The sequence below is a fragment of the Aythya ferina genome, assembly GCF_964211825.1.
Source record: "Aythya ferina genome assembly, chromosome: 1".
Classification (NCBI taxonomy): domain Eukaryota; kingdom Metazoa; phylum Chordata; class Aves; order Anseriformes; family Anatidae; genus Aythya; species Aythya ferina.
In genome coordinates, this window is record NC_140296.1 from 75,198,571 (window position 1) to 75,218,692 (window position 20,122).

Genomic DNA, 20,122 nt, shown 5'->3' on the forward strand with positions numbered 1-20,122 from the left:
GCATATATTTTTATGATTCAGAAGCAACTGTAGCCCATGAGCATTTGGATCAGTATTGGAAAAACTAAAGTTAAACAACAGGTTTTTATAAGAAAAAAAAAAAAAAAAAGAAAGTTTAATTGATAAGGTCTATTTGTATGTATGCTGTGGAGGAACTTATGCATAAGCATGAAGGTAAACACATTTCTTCCCAGAAAGAGTAGTCAGTCATTGGAACGGGTTGCCCAGGGAAGTAGTGGAGTCACCGTCCCTGGGGTGTTCAAGGAAAGGTTGGACATGGTGCTTAGGAACATGGGTAGTAGGGTGATGGTTGCACCAGATGACCTTTTGGTCTTTTCCAACCTTAATGATTCTATGATTCTATAATTCTATGATATGCTTCACAGAAGTGAATTTTTGAAATGCTCTCTAGGAAAACAATTTTGCCACAAAAGCTTATAATTTGCTAAAAAAAAAAAAAAAAAAAAAAAAAAAAAAAAAATCATCTGGAAGAATTCAGCCTAACAGATCTGGTCAGCATAAGACCTGAACTAGAATCAAGCAAATGAGGGATAGAAGACAATGGGCCTGTTTTGTCATGATGAAGTGTAGGGTTTGAATAGCTTTTCTTACTCTTTCTTCCTTTTGTCTTAATCAAATAAAAGTAGAAAGCACACAGAATTCTGTTTAGAGTCCTATTTGCAGTTGTCATTTTAATCTTTGAAAGAAAATTTAGAGAATACAGAATATTTTAGGCTTTGTTCTCTATTTTTTTCTCTCTAGTTTGGAAAACAAGGTTAGCAATCAGGTGCATTTTTTATTCTTTATTTGTAGAAAATGGATTATGATAGTTGACTCATGGATTATAATAAAATGAAAAACATTAGGGAAATGGATTACAATACTTGAAATACTTGGATTATGATATTCAGGTATACCAAAATTGCAATATTTACAGGTTTTATACAAATTAAATTGTTCTAATGAATGTCATGCTTTGACAATTGGCAGCTTCAAAAAATCTTGCAAAGTGCATTATTAGGTTTATCTTAGCACAACTGTAAGTCCTGAATACAAATGTCCCCATCTATTTTCACAGTCAACGGAAATGAAATCTATTAGTGTATAAAACAGAAACTGAGAATTGCAACAAAAATAGTACAGAAATACAGGTTGTTTATTCATCTGCTTCAGTTCATTCAGCTCTGCCCTAGCAGTTCTGCTAGGTCATTTAGAAGTTCTGGTGATCTCAAGAATATCAAATAGCTCCAAATACCAGGACTGTGTAGCAGCAACAAAAACTTGACCTAGAACACCATGCAGGTGTTCACGAGGTTTCTGAAATGATCAAGAAAAGGTGCTGCTAAATGCTTTAACTAGATTTTGTAACTTGATACTAAATAGATTTTACACTGCCTGTAGCTCCTGAGCATTATCAAAGGCCCCATTTTTCCCCCTTCTCATATGCCAAAATGCTTCAGGTCTCCATGTAGGAAGTGTTTTAATTTGTACTGGAGCTTTTAAATAGTTATGACATACTGATTTTGGGAAAAAAAAAAGAAAAGAAAAAAAAAAAACACAAAAAAAACGTAAATAGAACTAAATTCTGAGAAGTATCTTTGAATGTTTAACAACTAGCAGGTTGAACTAAAAAAAAAAAAAGGAAGTGGACTCATATTTCACAAAATATTTTTAATGGTGGTCCTTCAAAGTATTTAATCCAACTGTAATTTGATAACTGAGAAGTGTTCACATTTTGAAGACAGAAATAAACAAAAGCAACATACTGCCGTATGAGAAAATTAGTTATTTGAATGCTGCAAAGGGTTATTCCAATGGTGATTACTTTTCAAAGTTAGAATATGGCAGATGATTAGAACTAAAAAAAGGCAGTACCTACATGTGCAACTGCCTGAGTATTCTCTACCAAGTAGTTCTTCATATTGTAAGACATGATTAATCTGTGTGCAAGTTAGTACTACTTTCATAGAGAAGAGTTATGGCCATGGCAAGAAAGAGGCAGCAAGCAGCAGGCAGGCAACATTGGCTGAGCCAGTTGATGCAGTTGCTGTGTACACATACAAGGAAAAGTGCTTGCAAAAATTATACTTTGTCTTTCCTCATCAGTTTCAATAATTTTTATCCATTCATGGATTAATTGACCTCAGATATATCCTCACCCCCATTTGTTGTTAGATTCTGCATTTCAGTTTTATGTATTCTGAAAAGGTGTATGAGAACACACTGTGTCTCAGGCAGGGAGAGAATCACATTTAGGAAGGCTTAAAGTATCCATGTTCTTTGGTCATCCAAGGACCTAAATGGCTGTGAAATGTTCTATATAGATGCATTTTACTCCTCTTCTGGTGAGTTTTGTTCTGTTCTTGCAGAGATGGCTGTGGAAGCAGACAGCCTTTTTTACATTTAGTTTTTGGTTCTTTTTATGCTAGATAGACAAGAACAAAGTTGTGGTCCAAAATTAAAACCAGACAAACCTGTGAGAATCAGCAAGACAGGAAAAACTTTCAAAGTGTAGGTAAGGATTTTGGTGATAGGAAATTTGTTTATGAAGTCTATCTGCTTGGCCTGACTTCATTTTGAATGCAGTTTGACTGGGAGATTTCCTAATTTCTAATCCTTACAGATACTTAAGTTCCTTTTCATGATTACATGCCCTAAGTGTGAAGACCTTGAATTAGAATACTGACTCAGGATTAAGAAAGAAATAGAGTTTAAGCTTGGGCATATCCATTGCGAATGCCAGCCTATTAGAAACATCTTTGGAAATGTAAGAGAAAGTTCAACAACCATGTAAACATTGCCTGGATTCCTGTATTTTAATTAGTTACTAAACTTGTGGTAAATGTCTGTCAATTCTTTTTTGGATAATGGCATAGAAGACACCACGGCAGTGAATACAACAGGAAAAAATTTCCTAGTTTTCTCTGTTACCCTTACTTTTGTCGCAGATCTTTAGAGAGTATTTTGGCAAAGAAACCAGCTACAATCAAGAGATACAGACTGAGTTTGCAGAGCTATGAATTAAAAATTGAGTGTAAGATTCAAAAGCCCAAAAAATATGCAGATGTTTGTATTTCACAATATCCTTTGAGTGCTCTTGTCACTCTTAACTACAGTAGGGAGGAAGGGCATATATAAAATTTATATCTTGTCATGTAATGCCAAAAGCATTTTCAGTTGTCTGGAGGAAGTACAATGTGTAACTGAATGACTTTAGACAGCAAGCTGTTATTTGTTCTATTTATTTATATTACTTCCTGAAATAAGGGGTTAAGGCCATTAACCTAAGCCATAATCTATTGGAGCATATTTTTAGGCTAGCAAAAAGAAAATGAAAAGGTTTTCATGCTCAAGGATGAGGCTGTCTTTGTTTAATTCAACTTTGTAACTGTCGTGTGTAACAGAGCCTGGACCTCATAGTGGTGCAATAAATAATAAATGTTGGAATAAAATTGTGACATAAGTGCCCTCTTCAAAGACACTCTGAGCCAAGCTAGAATTACTACATTGGATAGTAGTTAGTTTAAAATAGGAGAGCAAGCCAAAGAGAAGAAACACTGACACCTCACTGACAGCAGAGGTTTACCTACCCTCCTGCAACTGTGTTTCAGGAGACTGGAGGAAAAAATAATCAGAAAGCATTTTGCCATGGGAAAAAAAGAAATCCTTCATGTGTAAAGAGTGAAGGTCAGTGGTTGGAGTTTCCCAGGTCCCTTGTTGCTTTTTTCTGGTGTGAACTCACTCCAGAGCTGATTACATCTCTCAGCTGAGCACCCTGTAAGACTATGCTGCTGAATCTCTCCAGTGGGCCCAAGTTCATGCACCACATAGTTAAAAACACCTGGAGTTACCTGGATATCATGCATATGTCCATGAATACCAGAAGAAAAGGCAACAAGATTTTACTGGTGGGGACTTGGGAACCTGAGGAATTTATGCTTAGAGTTAGATGATGTTGCTAAGCAGGTGTTAGTTTAATCTTCAGCAAGATAGGATCTGAATGCCAAGCAGTGTTTTTTTCTGCAATGTAGAGTTGTCCAGTGTACAGGACTTCTGTTTTAAGAAAATGGCAGCAGATTCCCTAATAATAATAATAATAATAATGTACTCAACTTTTTGCATATTTTGTTTTCAAAAGTAGTTTGAAGTATGCAATTTAATGGGAGTTGAAGAGCATATGTAGATCCTTGATTAAACAATTAGTTGAACACATGTAGCTTCAGTCACAGATTACATTGCACATTGCTATATTTAAGCATGAGGTCAGTATTTGAATTCTTAAACTAAGATATAAATACTTTGTTAAACTGAAGGCAAACAAGGTGAAAAGATCCTCTCAATAAATTCATGGGAATTTAAATATTTGCTTCAGCGGACCATAACTCTAAAAAAGATGTAGAAATGGAATTTAGAACAGTCAGTGCAATGAGGAATGGGGGCAGTCCAAATAAACTCTGAGACCTGCACCAAAATCTGTAAACTCCAGCAAAAGTTGGTGAAAGATGTGTATTTGAAAAAGTTACTAGATAAAACAGTAAGTGAAAGCAATGTGCCAACAAAATGTCTTTTTTTGTCTTCTGCAATAAAGGAAATGAGTGATAGTAGCACAAAAGTTACAATAGAATACACCATCCATCAAGAAAGCTCTAAAAAATACATTGTAGGGAACAATCATGCAGTGGCAGGGGAATGAATTAGGTGACAAAAAGAAAATTCATTTGAAATACCTGAAATGAGCTTTTGTTCTTAGTTGCTAGAACTGGAACAGAAGAAACTGCATATATTAAAATAAGAAAGGTATTGCCATCACGTAAGCAGAGTCAATTCAGATGTACTTTAGCTAGTGACAATTTCAGAGGTCACTCAACAATTCTTAATGATGAGTGAGACATTACAAAAGAAATAATGATAATAATAATAGTAAAGTATACAGAAGTAATTTTTATGAAAAAGGAAGTTTTGTGTGTTTTTGTTTTCTGTTTGATTGGTTGGCATTTTGTTGTTAATTTTTAAGAAAAAAAATCTACAAACCTCTCTCTGTATTTTCTGGCTACCTCAGGTAAATATGTAGACTTTACATATACTTGAGGGGAGGAGATGTTCGGCCCACTATCTATGAACACTTTGGGATCTTTCACAAGCAGTAGCACCTTGTAAATAGATATTTGCTCTTAGAAAGCCAAACTGAAGATGGACTATAGAATTCTGGAGAGATGGGAATTTTGGTTCTCTAAGTTGGGGTGATATCTCACTCTGAAAGTGACTCCAGTAGGAAAACTGCAACAGCAGTGCTTTTCACCGGAACCTCTATGATGTTTATGAAAGCAAATCTGCTCAGTATCTTTGATATATAACATAACATAATAATATTATAATATAATATATTATAACATAAGCTATGTTATAATAATATATGTTTAAAAACATGTAATAAATAAAATAGCTAGGTTAGACTGTGTAGTAAAATACAAAGAGTAAGTTAGTTTTGTATAACTGAGCAAAGTTTTGTCTAGACATTAGTGTCATGAAAGATCTGACATGAGTGGTCAGAAAAGAAAAGCATAGAATAGTTTCAGTTACGCTGGCACAATGCTCTTTAAAAACCAATTAAGAAAGTGCCACTTGCTTCTCATGTTCAATTTTCCTTTTAACACAAAATGAAAATATTCATTTACTTTGGCTGTTAGCTATCAAATCTCTGAGAGGTTTCTTATTATTATTCTTTCTTAGAAGTGAATGCTGTTGCTGATTGGGGTAGCTCTTACCATGGAGGCATAGGGGCCCTTCACCACAATTACTTTATAAACCTCAGTAAGACACATTAAACTTCATTCTTTGTCATCAGATTTCATCTGAATATCAACATGCAATGCCAATGTAATCTATTAGAGAAATCATACAGAAACTTGTAACAGTAAGTAACAAGTCTCCATAGATACATAGGCATATTTTTACTAATTATAGTCTGCAGCAAAGTTTTTGCTTGAAATTCCTCAACAGTAGAAGTCTATTGCTGCAGACTACTGTTCTGAGGGTCACCATCCATGAAAAACATTAAAGTGTCAGCATGACATGGATTTATATCTGTTCTCCACTGGTTCAGCTACACAGTCTCATGAAGGATTTAAACAGCAACAAGTATCTGAATTAAAATAGCGAGGCTGTGGGAGAAATTCACTTTTCCTTCAGGATAACTCACGAATCTTCAGCTCACTTGAACCACATTTTTGTTGGACAAAGATTATCCCCTTTGTCCTCTCCAAACTGTATCCTTTTACCCTGTTTTCATCCTTTTCCGATCTATTTATTTCCCTTTCTCCCTCCCTTTCTGTACTCCTAGTCTCGCTTACAGTGAATCTCCTTTCGATCCTCTTAATAGATCCTTGTGTGTGTAGATCCTGTTCTGCAGCTGCAGAAATTGTAATAAACTCTGACCTTCATGAGGATTTCTCTGTCATTTGCCCTTTCTGTTTCTTTTTTTCCAAGTCCATTCCATTTTCCTTTTTTTTTTTTTTTTTAAATCACAGAATGGGTGGGTGGGATTGGAGGACCAATGGGATGGGGATGGAAGGGACCTCTGAAGATCATCTAGTCCAGCCCCCCTGCCGAGCAGGATCACCATGATCACCTAGAGCACATTGCTCAGGATGGCATCCAGGCAGATTTTGAATATCTCCAGAGAAGAAGACCTCTCTGGACAACCTGTTCTAGTGCTCTGTCACCCTCGCAGTAAAGAAGTGCTCATATTCAGCTGGAACCTCCTGTGCTTCAGTTTGTGCCCCTTGTCTCTCATCTTATCACTGGGCACAAGTGAAAAGAGGCTGGCTCCATCCTCTCGACATCCTCCCCTCATATATTTATATACATTAATGAGATCTCAATAATGTTCTTTTAGGTTTATTTTTTTGCTCCTGATTTTATTCTTTGATGTTATCAAGAAGACACACTTTTTTTTTGATATTGATATTTTAATCTCTTCGATGACTGAAGTTACTTTGTTTCCCCTGCTTCCTAACTTGTTTTGTAAGCATCAACTTCACTCCTTATTTGCCCCCTTGTGGTTTTATTTGTTTGTTTCTTTGTTTTCCCCTGCATGATATTACATGGAGGCACCAAAATCAAGGAAATCCTCCAAAAATCCCAAATGATCTCCCAAATCCTTAGTTTGTTTTCAGCAATTCAACCACAACAGGTTGAGGAAGCAGAGCAAACATCGTGTCATTTACCTAACCTACCTGATTAACTATTTTAATTTGCTATCTTTGGTATCAGAGCAGCTGCAGATGAATTTTGGTGACACAGTAGGGGTGTATTACTTGGTAAGTGTGAAATAACATAACGGCTGAAGGGAAGAAGAGCATTTCCAGTTTAAACACAAACCAGAAAACTAATCATATCAAGCTCAAGAAACTTGACCTAATCAACAGATACACATTTCTGGTACCAATATTATAGGTAAGAAAGTGTTTCCTTTGACAAACATGACAAATCCTTTACATTATTTTCTTGTCTTGACTCTGCAGTGTGAAAACAACAGCAGAATTACTGTTAAGCTATATGGAAAGGCTGTTCATATACTGGGATGTGGAGGGCTCCATTCCCAACTTACTCGTGGAGAGAAAGACAAATACAGGGGATGTAGTGCTTTTACCCTGCTGGTCAGCTGAACACCACAATGACTCGCTCACTCCCCTTCCTCAAATGGAAAGAGGGAGAAAATACAATGGAAAGGGCTTAAGGGTTGAAATAAGGACAGGGAGATCCCTAACCAATTACCATCACAGACAAAACAGACTCAACATTGGGAGATTAATAGAATTTGTTGTCTACTAATAACAGGCCAGAGCAGTGAGAATCTAAAAACAAACTAATAAACACCCTCCCTCCAACCACCCTCTTCTACATCCTTCTACATCCTCCCCCCATTCAGTGCAGGGGAACAGTGAATAGGGGCTGCAGTCAGTCCCTAATACTTCATCTCCACCGCTCCTTCACGGTCACTCCCTGCCCCTGCTCCCTGTGCGGTCCCTCCCACGGGATGCCGTCCTTCCCCAACTGAGCCTGCGAGGGCTGCCCACAGGCAGCAGCTCTTCAAGCACTGCTCCCACATGGCTCCGTACCACAGGGTCCATCCCCCAGGAGCTAACTGCTCCAGCACGGGTCCCCCACGGGTGGGCGGCAGCTCCCCCCAGACCCATGCTCCTGCGTGGGCTCCTCTCCACGGACTGCAGCTCCGGCCTGGGGCCTGCTCCTGCGGGGGCTCTCCATGGGCTGCAGCCTCCTCCAGGCTACATACACCTGCTCCACCGGGGGCTCCTCCACAGGCTGCAGCGTGGAGATCTGCTCCATGTGGGACCCATGGGCTGCAGGGGGACAGCCTGCGCCACCAGGGGCTTCTCCACAGGCTACAGGGGAACTGCTGCTGCCTGCCTGGAGCACCTCCAGCCCTCCAGCTGCACAGTTTCTTCTTCGTCACATGGAAGAGACACTGTCCAATTTTAGTAATTATTGTTATTTCTGTTTTTAAATAACATAATTAAAGTAAAAGTAAATTTAAAGTTTTACTGAAGTGAAAATTAATTTATTTTCCAATGATTCTGAGTTCTGGCTAGGCCAATGCTAATCAGAAATACTTCTGGACCTGTTCATATCTTTTTTCTTTGTTTTTTTTTTTTTTTTTTTTTTTTTTTTTTTTTTGTTTGTTTGTTTGTTTGTTTTTTTCATGAAGTTTTTGACTTTTCTGTGTTTAAAACACTTCAGTTTCTTCCACAATAAGTGCTTAAAATGTGAAAATTTGACCTGAGAGTTAATTTAAACTCTTAAGAGGCAGGGACAATAAATAATAATAATAGTAATAATAATAATAATAACAAAAATGTCAGTATTACAGACTTCGAGTATTTGATTACTTCAGATGTGACTGAACAGAGTTCACTCACCAGAATGATTTTATCTTAATTGATCGACAGAGTTGGAGTAACCTATCCTCAAAATAACTCTGAGCTCTCTTCATTTAACATATAATATGTTATTAAAGTGAATTCATTCCATTTACAGACCCAGGAGACCCTTCTTTCATCTTGTTTTTAATAGCAAGGATATTTTAGCAAATTATAGCACTTAGAAGGATAAAGCCTGTTTTTCACTATGCCACATGTCTGCCTTTCTCATTCTGGAAAGTAGGAGAGGGTCAAGATTGTTTACCTTTTCCATCACTTATAGTCATCTGGAGAACAGCTGAAGCTCTCTGCATCCATTTTGCACACTGCCAAGGACAAGAAAATATTCCCATTGCTTTCCTAAAACCAGTCTTCTCTTCAAACTCAAGCATTCATGCTGACTGTAGAACTGTGAAATGGGGTTTGACTTTTGCAGAGAAGTCCACACTGGCTGACTGCTGAATTTCTTTGAAAAACCTTAATCTTGAACATTCCCATATGAAACTAGGTAATAGATAGCTTCTAGAAATTTTTGTAGGAATAAATTTATATAGTAGTCCCTGTTGGCTGTCTTTAATAGAATAACGTATGGTTTATGCTTTTGGTGTTTAGATTTAATTCAGGATTTTTAGTGACGGAGAGGGTCAACTGCACTGTTTGTACACATGCTCAGTAATCATATTATTTTGCACAGACTTTTAGTAGGCTTCTGGTTTCCATTCCCTAAACGCGGGCTCATAACAAGCTTAGTCAAACAGGTTTAAACTTTTCTTTGACCCTTTTCTTTCTATTTAAAGATTAAACTCATTATAAATTTTCATGTCAATGATTTGGAATATTTCTGTGCATTCTGTGTATCAAAGGTTTTTTTGACTTCCAAATTTTTAGATTTTTAAAAACGTCTGGAGAGAGACATCTATGATGAAATTCTGGGAGATGGTTTTGTTTAGTTCAAACTTGTTTGAAAATATTTGCAGTAGTTGCTTAGAATTTCCTTTACATCTTTGTCTCATGTGTTTGACTCAGTATCAGGAAAATAGCTGTCTGAATCTTGCATATCTGTTCATTTCAATCAAGATGATTGCATCCACTTTATGTCAGAGAGGAGTGATTGTCCTCAATTTATTTTCTATTAATAAATTACATTTTTTGAAGGACAGAAAGGACAAAAGGCAAAACACCATTCTGAATAGATTTCTCTTTAATTTTTGTCATCGTTGGCAAAGTGTCTATGCTTCGTTACATTCTTAAGTGTGTTACTCTGTTGTTTCTTAGCTATGTCTATTACTGACTCCAGTGGAAAACCAGTACATGCAAATCACCACTCTTTTTCTCAGAAACAATGAAACAGACTACTAATTTTGTTAGTGCCAACATTATCTTCTGTCTTCAGCATGACATCAACTGCTGTTTAGATGAATTGAAAATTATGTGGACAATTCAACAAGTGAATAGACCCTTGAACCAAATTTGTAGCAAGTGTCAAGATTATATGCATCAGGTTACTATGGGTGGAATCCTTTTTTCTTTCCAGGGCAAAATGTATTCTTCGGTGTAACTCTATTAACGAGGACTTCCAAATATGAGGCATGATATTGCATTCACACTTCCTTTTTTAGCAACATAATTTCTGTGCCCATTTGGGAGTTTCTTCAGCAAGTGGAAAAAAAACACTCTATACATGATCTGTCATTCTTTTTGAAGATGATAACGAAGAATTCAGGAAGAAAATTCTTTGTCAGCTTCTACCATTCAGCTAATAATCTTGACTTGGAACAGAATTCAGTGGAACCCTGTTCCACTGAATAGCACAGCACTTGCTCACCAGCTCATGCAAGAATTAACCCATGACTTGACTTCATTTCATCAGCCTGAGCATGGGTTTACCATGTCTTGTATTATTCCTCCAGTAATGTTCAGTATGATTATTAGATGTCCACCACTGTGCAATCCTTTCAGATTTAGTGGATACTTAGCATTGCAGTTTCTATCATTAAGACTGTAAAATCACTGCTGTTAATGTGTAGGTTTTTTCATGTTTTTACCACAAATACTTTATGTTCTGCACAGTTCTTTACACAAGCCTCTTCTATCAACAACCAATTCTTATAAACTTAACATTAAGTCTTTGATTATTGCTCAGTTATTTTCCACCTACACTGGGACATAATGTGCTGTTTTTTAACTGCTGTAACAATGTAACATTGTAAGATACCCAGATACAAGTATCTAAAAATGAAAAAAAAATCACTGAAAGAGTAAAGTTACAAAATTTTGAACTCAAATAGCAGGTTTTTATTAGCTGTTTGAGGAATACACATATTCATAAAAATACCAAATACGTATGTTTTCTTTATAGTAACCAAATAGTAGTCTCCCTATGACATATATAGTTCTACAAGAACTTAGCAACCAAAATCTTGTTAAAATTATTAAATACTTGAAGAGCTGAGTAAATACACATATGTGATTTCTACCTTATATAAAATTAGTACAGAATCTTGCACTTCTAAATTACTCTAAAGATATAAAAAGCAGGAAGAAATGAATCAATCTAGCAGTAACAACAGTTATCTGAAGAATATCATTTTCAAGTGAGTTTTGGCTTTCATCTGTTACTCTGTAGAAATGTTGAAGAGCTGCCTTAAGATAGAATGTGAGAGCTCACCATGGCTACAGAGCACACAAAATGCAGGAAAAGTCTGTGGTCAATTTACATTTGTATGTAGCACTGTGCCCAAAGGGTTATGCTCAAGTGCCTCTGAAGTCAAGGACAGACCAGCTCCCCAATTTACAGTGAAGAACAGACTTGTTTAACTTTTTCTTCTCTTGAAAGAAGAAACAAAATAATATGAACAAAAGCAATGACAATAGTAGCAAACCTAGATCTATCTGTTGCAGATTAAATACAGTAAAAATAATATTCAGGGAATAACGCAGCAATAGCTTCTATTCACTTCAAGAAGTCCTTATCAGAAAATAGGATATAGCCATCAGTTATTAAGCACAGTGCTACTACTATAACAGAAATGACATCCAGTGTGTCACGTCATCTTAGAAATATTAATATATCTTACTGAGAGCTTTTATTTAATTCTATGGCTGCTACCTGTCTGTTGGAACTGTATACTGTCTGTATGAGTCTGAGAGGATAAATAGATCCTACAGATAAATAGATAAAACAGAATAGCAGTCTGTTTAGGAGATCAAACTCATAGCAAGTGTGTTCATACCAGGTTTACTTGAACTAATTGCAACCTGTTTTATTTGAGACTATTTATATGTACACTTTCTGTGGCTTTTGTTTTTTCTACATGTGTAAAGAAAAGTGGCATTGGGAGGTCTGAACAAGTGAAATTGTTGGGCAATTCACTGAGCTGGAGAACTGCAGGAAAATACAGATGCTGAATAAAGTAGCTGTGGAACATTGGGACGGGGTCTCAATGGGTTCTGTGGACTTTGAGCTTGCCTGTTGTGCTTTGGAAGGGATCTGATATACTGACTGTGGGGGAGCCCTGACAATTTTACTACTAGGTTCACTGAAGAAGAGATATATAGTTGTCTTTATATAAAAAGAGAGTTTACTATCCAGATGGTTTGCAGAACAAAGGCATTGTTAATTACTGAGAGATTAATTTGATCCTTGTAGTTAACCCTCTGACAAAATGAGATTCTATATCAGCTGAGAGAGACTGGGAGAGAACTCTCCCTTTTTAATATCCAGCCTTATACAGCTCATCAGCTTTACAGATTAGAAGTCTGACAGCTCTTTATGTCTCCTAGTATTACACTGGATGCTTCACAGCCACAGACACTGGCAGATATGCTTTAGTTTTTATAATGCTTAGGATTTAATGGTTAACTCTGCACTGGTGTTCCTCCAGCACTACATGAAGTTCCAGACCCTCTGAAGCATCACTGCAGTGCAACAGATGATCATTGCACAATAACAGTCTTGCTCTCCTAGAGCTCAGTGGTTTGCATAGTATAAGCATGATTTACATAGCAGCACAGCTGATAATCATCAGCTCTTGGAAAAATTAGCCATGCAGTTCAGACATGATATGATGTCACACACATGGCTGTCTCAAACCCCACACATGTTTTTGCAACATAACAAATGCTCTGGATATAAACAAACCTGAAGAAATCTTTATTCTGCAAGAGAATCATAGAATTGCTCAGGTTGGAAAGATCAACCCGATCATCCAGTTCTAACCCCCCTGCCAAGGGCAGGGATGCCACCTACTAGATAGGTTGCCCAGGGCCTCATCTAACTTTGTCTTGGAACAAAAATCATAATACAGCTTCCTCATTTTTTCTTTTCCCCATGTCTTTATACTTACCTATATGAGCTGCTTGTAATTCAGAATCCCCATGCAGAATTTATATTGCTGTGTGTAAGCCCTTAAAATGGTCTTGTGCTACAATGTACAATACCAAAAAACTTGGCTGAAAATTTCTTTTCAATGTCATTCAGCAGAAGTGTACTATCAAAGATAAATCTATGGTAAGACAGCCTGACCACAGAGTTCTCATGTGCATGGCCTTACTGGAATTTCTTTTAGTTGACATTTTAATAGCTATATAATTTTTTCTGCTCTTCTAACAAGGTGTTATAGTACTCTGAACTGAATTTTCAGGTGGGGTAAATATTGTATGGTCTACAGAGGCACAAAGAGAACTGATTAATAATGCCCTTTGGCTTTTTCTGTTCTTCGTTGTTGAACTTGACAATTAAACAATTTAAAGAACCTGAAGAAATGCTTAGTATAGAATCATATACCTTCCCAGAATGTAAATTTTAAATCTCAATAATTGAGAGGCGTGTTTCTGCTCTGGGCAGTGTTCTGTGCCTAAGTTCAAAGAAATTTGAGGGGGATCTTTAGATTTTATTTGTTCATCTTAATTCTGAGAAAACAGCAAATAATTCAAATATCAAACCAACATTTTAAAATGTTATTGGAGAAGTAGATGAAGGAATGCTCCCATCCTGTCCATTCCTATCCTGTCCCTCCTCCACAGTATGACTGAGCCATTGCTGCTGTTGCAGCCACGGCCCTCAGTGCCTTTTAAAGCTTGCCATGTCCTATTGTCTGTGCCAGCAGGGAACTCTCTGCCTTTAACTGCTTCCTCTGTGCTGACTCCTGAGCAGCATTCACAGTTGTCTCCCAGTCTGTGTATCATAACCGTCACTGTTGACCCTGATTTAAGTGCAGACTAAGTGAACTGGAAGTCTCCAGATTCAGTCATTGAATTGGTTCCTAAAGGTAAAGTTCCTTACAGTGTGAAAAATGTAGTGGTATAGAAGAAGCTGTAAAGAATCATAGAATCACAAAATCACAGAACAGCTTGGGTTGGAAGGGACCTTAAAGATCATCCACTTCCAACTCCCCTGCTGTAGGCAAAGACGCCACCGACTAGGTCTCCCAGAGCCTCATCCAACCTGGTCTTGAACACCTCCAGGGATGGGGCATCCACAGCTTCTCTGGTCAGCCTGTGCCAGTGCCTCACCACCCTATGAGTGAAAAATTTCCTCCTAACATCTAATCTAAATCTCCCCTCTTTTAATTTAAAACCATTCCCCCTTGTCCTGTCACTATCTGCCCAAGCAAAAAGTTGTTCTCCTTTTTTATAAGCCCCCTTTAAGCACTCAAAGGTCACTATAAAGTCTCCTCAGAGCCTTCTCTTCTCCAGGCTGAACATCCCCAGCTCTCTCAGCCTTTCATCACAGGAGAAAGCCCTCTGATTATTTTTCACGGTCCGCCGTATTTTGAAGTCATGCTATAGACTGGAACTGCAACCTGTGACCACTGAGATGTTTCTTTCTTTAAACCTGTTTTTCTCTTTAAACACTGACTGTGATTTAGTTACAGCAAGTCATGTAACACTTCATCTCTCCCCTTGCAATGTTTTCTAGTGCCTTCCATTCTGGTGAACTGGTGAAATGATTAATGAGTATTAATTACTGCAGCACATATAAATTATTGACAGATTGTTACTAGAGTAACAAGCTTTCTGTGGACTTAACAATATTCAACAGAATACCAAAAAGATTTTTTCCCCAGTTTAAAAAGAAGAGATGATTCAAAAATGGTTTCAGCAATAGGGCACTTAGCAAAGTAAGTTACTGATATCTGTTTATGATATCTGTATAAACTCAAATGGATGGGTAGTCAGACATTATAGCCCTCAGCTGTTTACTGTCCTGCCTTTCTTAATAATAAAGTACATATTTTGTCTCTGATTAATTACTCCCTGGTCTTCTTCTGGAGCATTGTATGCTTCCTCGACTGGGGAGGACTGTGTACTTCCCCGGATATGCCTGTCTGCTCCTGTCTGCCCTGCCTGTCTGTTCTGTGAGGCTCGAGGAAAACAATAGCCATTTATTGCTTAATTCTTTCTTGTTAAGTATTTGCAGGTTCTCCAGGGTGCCTTCTGTTCAAGAGTGCTTCTTGAAGGAATGGACTGATACCTGCTTGTCCTTGATCCAGGAATTTATTAGTATTTCAAATAGTGAAAATAGTGAATAAAGTTACACTAGTGCAGACAGTTCAATGTCTATACACAGCAAATTAAGTTAAGTGAAAATGACCTATCTGGAAGATGTTTGGTTCCCATTTTACAAAGCCAAGGTTCACCTAAGAATTGAGCTACTGTAATAATGTTTTGTTTTTATTATTATTATTTTTTAAATTTTTTTTTAATCATCTAGAGGTCTAAGACATGAATTTACAATCCATTATACGAGTTCATGTCATCACATTTAATAAAATGAGAATCTCTGTCTTAACGTGTTTGCAGAGTATGCGTATGGCAGAGGGTACTGGCATAATGCAACAGGGAGATGAAGGGAGAAAAAGACAAAAATGAAATTATATTTATTAGCAAAATGAGAAGCACTCAGAGCTCAATCATGTCTGGATATAGTCAAGTGAAAAAGGTAAATTTTAATATGTCTAAAAGAAGACAGAGCAATGTCTTAGTAAATATTTATGCAGGTCTTAGTACTGTTTCCTTTAAAAAATGTTCTTTTCAGATTTCTTTTATTTAGTTCATTAGAATTCTTCCGAGGGAATTAAATAATTATTATAATGTCATAAACATATGTAGCATGAAAATCACCATGTTTTGCTTAATTTTGTTTTGCTCATTCAGTATGTTGTGGTTTGTGTACAGATAGAGGTTGTACCAAAAGGCTGATGTCCTGTGGTATAAATTAGTTTTGTAAGATGAAGGGATTTTCAGTTGGTCATATTATCATTGACTGTTTTGTATTTGTTAAACTACAGGTGAATCTGTCTGGAAAGCCTTCTTCTTCACTCCAAACTTCAATCCTGAAGACTCTAATGGTTGCTATGATTCTCATGTTTGCTTTTGCCATGGAGGATTCATCACACGCCATGATCCCCCACTGCTCTTCGATCTCTCCAGAGACCCTGAAGAGAAAGTGCCACTGACTCCAAAAACAGAGAGACGTTTCTATGAAATCCTCAGGGTCATACAGCTAGCAGTAGCTAACCACACCAGATCACTGCAAGCTGTCCCTGACCAGCTCTCTTGGGACAACCTTCTCTGGAAGCCGTGGCTTCAGCCATGTTGCTCATCTCTCTTTCAGTCTTGCTACTGTGACTTTGAGTCAGAACACAGCCTGCTGGAGGTGCATTCTGGATAAACAAGCTGCAGTTCCCTTTCAGAAACTGGAACAAGGAGAATGTCTAGGTAGTTCACTTGAACCACTGCACAAAGCCTTTAGAAGTCTGTTATGTAGGATGAACTGTCTTTAATATGGTGTTGCAGTAGAATTTCGGTCAAGAAAATGTGCCAAGAGAAGGAGAACAAGACACATCTTTTCTGACTTAATAATACAAGAAATGGTATGGAGCACATGCTGCTGCCCTTATCTATAAATGTATGCATTTTCTAGATTAGATTATTTTCTAGATCTTCAGCTTCAGCTTTGTTTTTACACACAGAGGAATTCACCTGTTGTTTCTGTCAATTATAACCACTAAGTACACACTTTTCTGTCCTTTTCAGTAAGTACTATTCACCGCTATTAGGATATTTCACCAAAAAATACAAATGCATATTTTTTATATATATATATATATATATATATATATATATATAATGCTGGAGAGGTCCATCTGTGACTATAATTTGATAACTGACAGATAGGTAAAGGACAGATTTGTAGCAGCATCTCTATCAACAAGCATCAGTGATATGGAATAATAAACAGTGCCAAAAATCTAACACTGCATGTGCCATAAAAATATAGAGAGATATATAGTAGAAGACCTTAGTCCACATTAAAATGGTGCTCCCTAGCTAGCATCCTATTGCATGGAATCAACCTTTGTTTGGAAGGCAAACCACTTCAGGTGCACCAGGTGTGTCCTTGAGTGTGTACTATAGCTCTTCAGAATAGCTCTTCAGAAATACACGCAGGCCAAATTCATACCCAAGAAAGAAAGAAAGAAAGAAGGAAAGAAGAAAAGAAAAGACAGAAAGAAATAGAAAGACAGAAAGAAAGACAGAAAGACAGAAGGAAAGACAGAAGGGAAGAAAGGAAGAAAGAAGGGAAGAAGGGAAGAAGGAAAGAAAGGAGGAAAGGAGGAAAGGAGGAAGGAAAGAAAGAAGGAAAGAAGGAAAGAAGGAAAGAAGGAAAGAGAGAAAGAGAGAAAGAGAGAGAGAGAGAGAGAGAGAGAGAGAGAAAGAAAGAAAGAAAGAAAGAAAGAAAGAAAGAAAGAAAGAAAGAAAGAAAGAAAGAAAGAAAAAGAAAGAAAGAAAATTATTTAATACCTGATCTAGACAAACCCTTATATTCATAACCCAGTTGCTAAAATGAAAGATTTGGTCCATACCTAATATGTGAATTTCAAATTCATACTATAATATAAAAGCACTATCCACATACCATACCTGTTCTTCCACTGATGTGCATCACAGATAAGTAACATTTGGTGTTACTTTAAATATTTTTGCTGTTGTTTACGCTCTCTGAATAGGATCTACCATTTTCTGATAATAAGTTTGGGTTTGAACATTTAAATTTTCTCAAAGCCAAATATAACAGTCTCTGGAGTTCTTAGCAAGGCCTTGGGAAATCTACAATACTTCAGGGCTAATTTCTCGATCCATTTTTATCTGCATGTTATTCAGGAACATTTTATATCTACTCTACAGCCAGGCAAAGAGTTTTATTTGGCAGATTGTACCAGAGGAGAATATACCAGCAAAATACTAAAAGAATTTGATGCCTGATAATAGAAGGTGACTTGCATCAGAGAACACTAGTTCATTCCAACATTTTAATGTATTACAATCTGTTTGGTGGTATTACCAAAGCATTAATGCAAAAGGGATCTCAGTTGATAATAATGCAGCAGCTTCAGTCAGCTGCCATTAAGGTTGTGACCCAGTTGTTGGGAGCTGTTGAAGCCTGTCCTATAAAAATATATTGTGGTATAAGGTATATTTATCCCTCTGTAAAATCTATCCTTTTTTTATTCTAATTATTTTTCTGTTGCAGTTTCCTGTCTTGGGAAATGTATTCTTTCCCTGAAGTCCTATTTTTGATGTTTCACCTTGTATTTATGATTGTATATGCTCTGTGAGCTCTCTGTAGGTAGCAAAATCCTGTGTGTGCTGATGAAGTTAGTCAGTTCGGGTATTTCCCCAGCAGCCTCTCAGGACTGTTTATATTGTATCTGGAAAGCTGTCAGATGGCCATTCATGCAGCATAATTGCCTCCCTGCTTTATTTAATCACTGAATATACAACATAAATTTAGGAAGAAAGATCCGTGCAGTTTAAATACAAGTACTTCTTTGCAGCGTTCACAGCAGAGTGTCCACACATCCCAAACTCCTTGTCTCTGCCATGTGGCCCAAGAGCATCTTGATGCTGACCCCTCTGCCTGCCCTGCAGCTGGTGGGCAGCCCAACCTTCAGCCAGGGTGCACAGAGACCAGTGGTGTGGAGGATGCTCTCTCCAGGTGCCACAGCACTCCTGTGGTTTATGCAGCCTTTGCAAGCAAATATTCCTGCTGAATCATATGGACAGAAATATGTTATGTATTAGCTATGCAGCAGTAACTCTTACAAACTGTCATTGGATCTGTTTTGTTCCCACTGTTGCTAGGCTGTGACCTTAACAAGGACCTCAATTTATGGATGTCCTCAATTTAAGGACATCCACACCTACTTCTTTTCATCGGGAAGATGCTATGTTATTATTATACCTTTACTTTCTGCAGGTGTGAGAATTGATTGTTCTCTTAACACAGCAGCTGATCTCTGCTGCCTGACTGAGGAACGAAAAATGATAATTTTCTTCTGCTCTGTTTTTTTCTTGACTGAATAGAGTCTTTCTTTTATACCCTCATTGGGTTTTGTTGCCATCTCTCCAATACTCTTTCTTAAAACCTCCACACCCCTCAAACACTTTTCTAACTATTTCTTTGCCTTTAAGTCCTCCAGTTTATATGTTGTGTTGATCACAATGGCTGTTATACCCTAATCAATCTGAAAGTAAAATGTGGTCTTTGTGAAAATATGTGATTTTTAGAACTCCTTGATGCTGCTAACCTTCTACTTATTTAATACCTATCAAGAATTAACTGTGAATTATAAAATCTAAGAAATTAAAGCACATCCAAAGAACTCTGAATAATAAAAATTATTTCTAGTTTGTGCCACAAGCTTCATATTTACCAAAATCTAATTTAATACAGCATTTAATATTTTGACATAAGAAATAAACTCTGAACTCCGTTTTTACAATTGTTCTTTCATGAAAGATTCTGTTAAGAATAGGACAGTATTTTTCATTTTCTATGGCAATGCTGTTTCATTTAATGCCTAAAATAAACCTTCCCTGTATTGCAAATGTATTGCAAATGTATTATATTTTCAAGTACTGTACCTTCTGTTCTGGAGATAGCATGTCAGATCATAGTAATTAAAATAGTCTTGTTTATCTGCAAAATAAAATGAGAAACACAGCATACCATTTTTATAATGACATTGCCTGTTCTAACAAGGAGGTTTTGTTTTTCACAACATTACTGATGGGATAGCCATGAATCACAATTTATTAACAAGGAAGGTTCAAGGAGAATGTGCTTCTGTTGTACTTTGAGACTGGTTTTCAATCTACCATTTAACTAGGACTGA

At 37.0% G+C, this 20,122-nt stretch overlaps 1 protein-coding gene across 2 annotated transcripts in view; it reads left to right on the forward strand.

The window, feature by feature from the left end:
- Positions 1-19,835, forward strand: part of STS (steroid sulfatase) — a gene marked incomplete at its 5' end in the record, with an annotated part of 88,818 nt that extends 68,983 nt beyond the window's left edge. For both annotated transcript variants that reach the window (XM_084505924.1, XM_084505925.1), the window contains one exon: positions 16,232-19,835. In XM_084505924.1, the coding sequence (XP_084362050.1) occupies positions 16,232-16,614 (383 nt within the window). In that variant the 3' untranslated portion in view covers positions 16,615-19,835. The remainder of the gene's footprint in view (positions 1-16,231) is intronic.
- Positions 19,836-20,122: the final 287 nt, after the last annotated feature.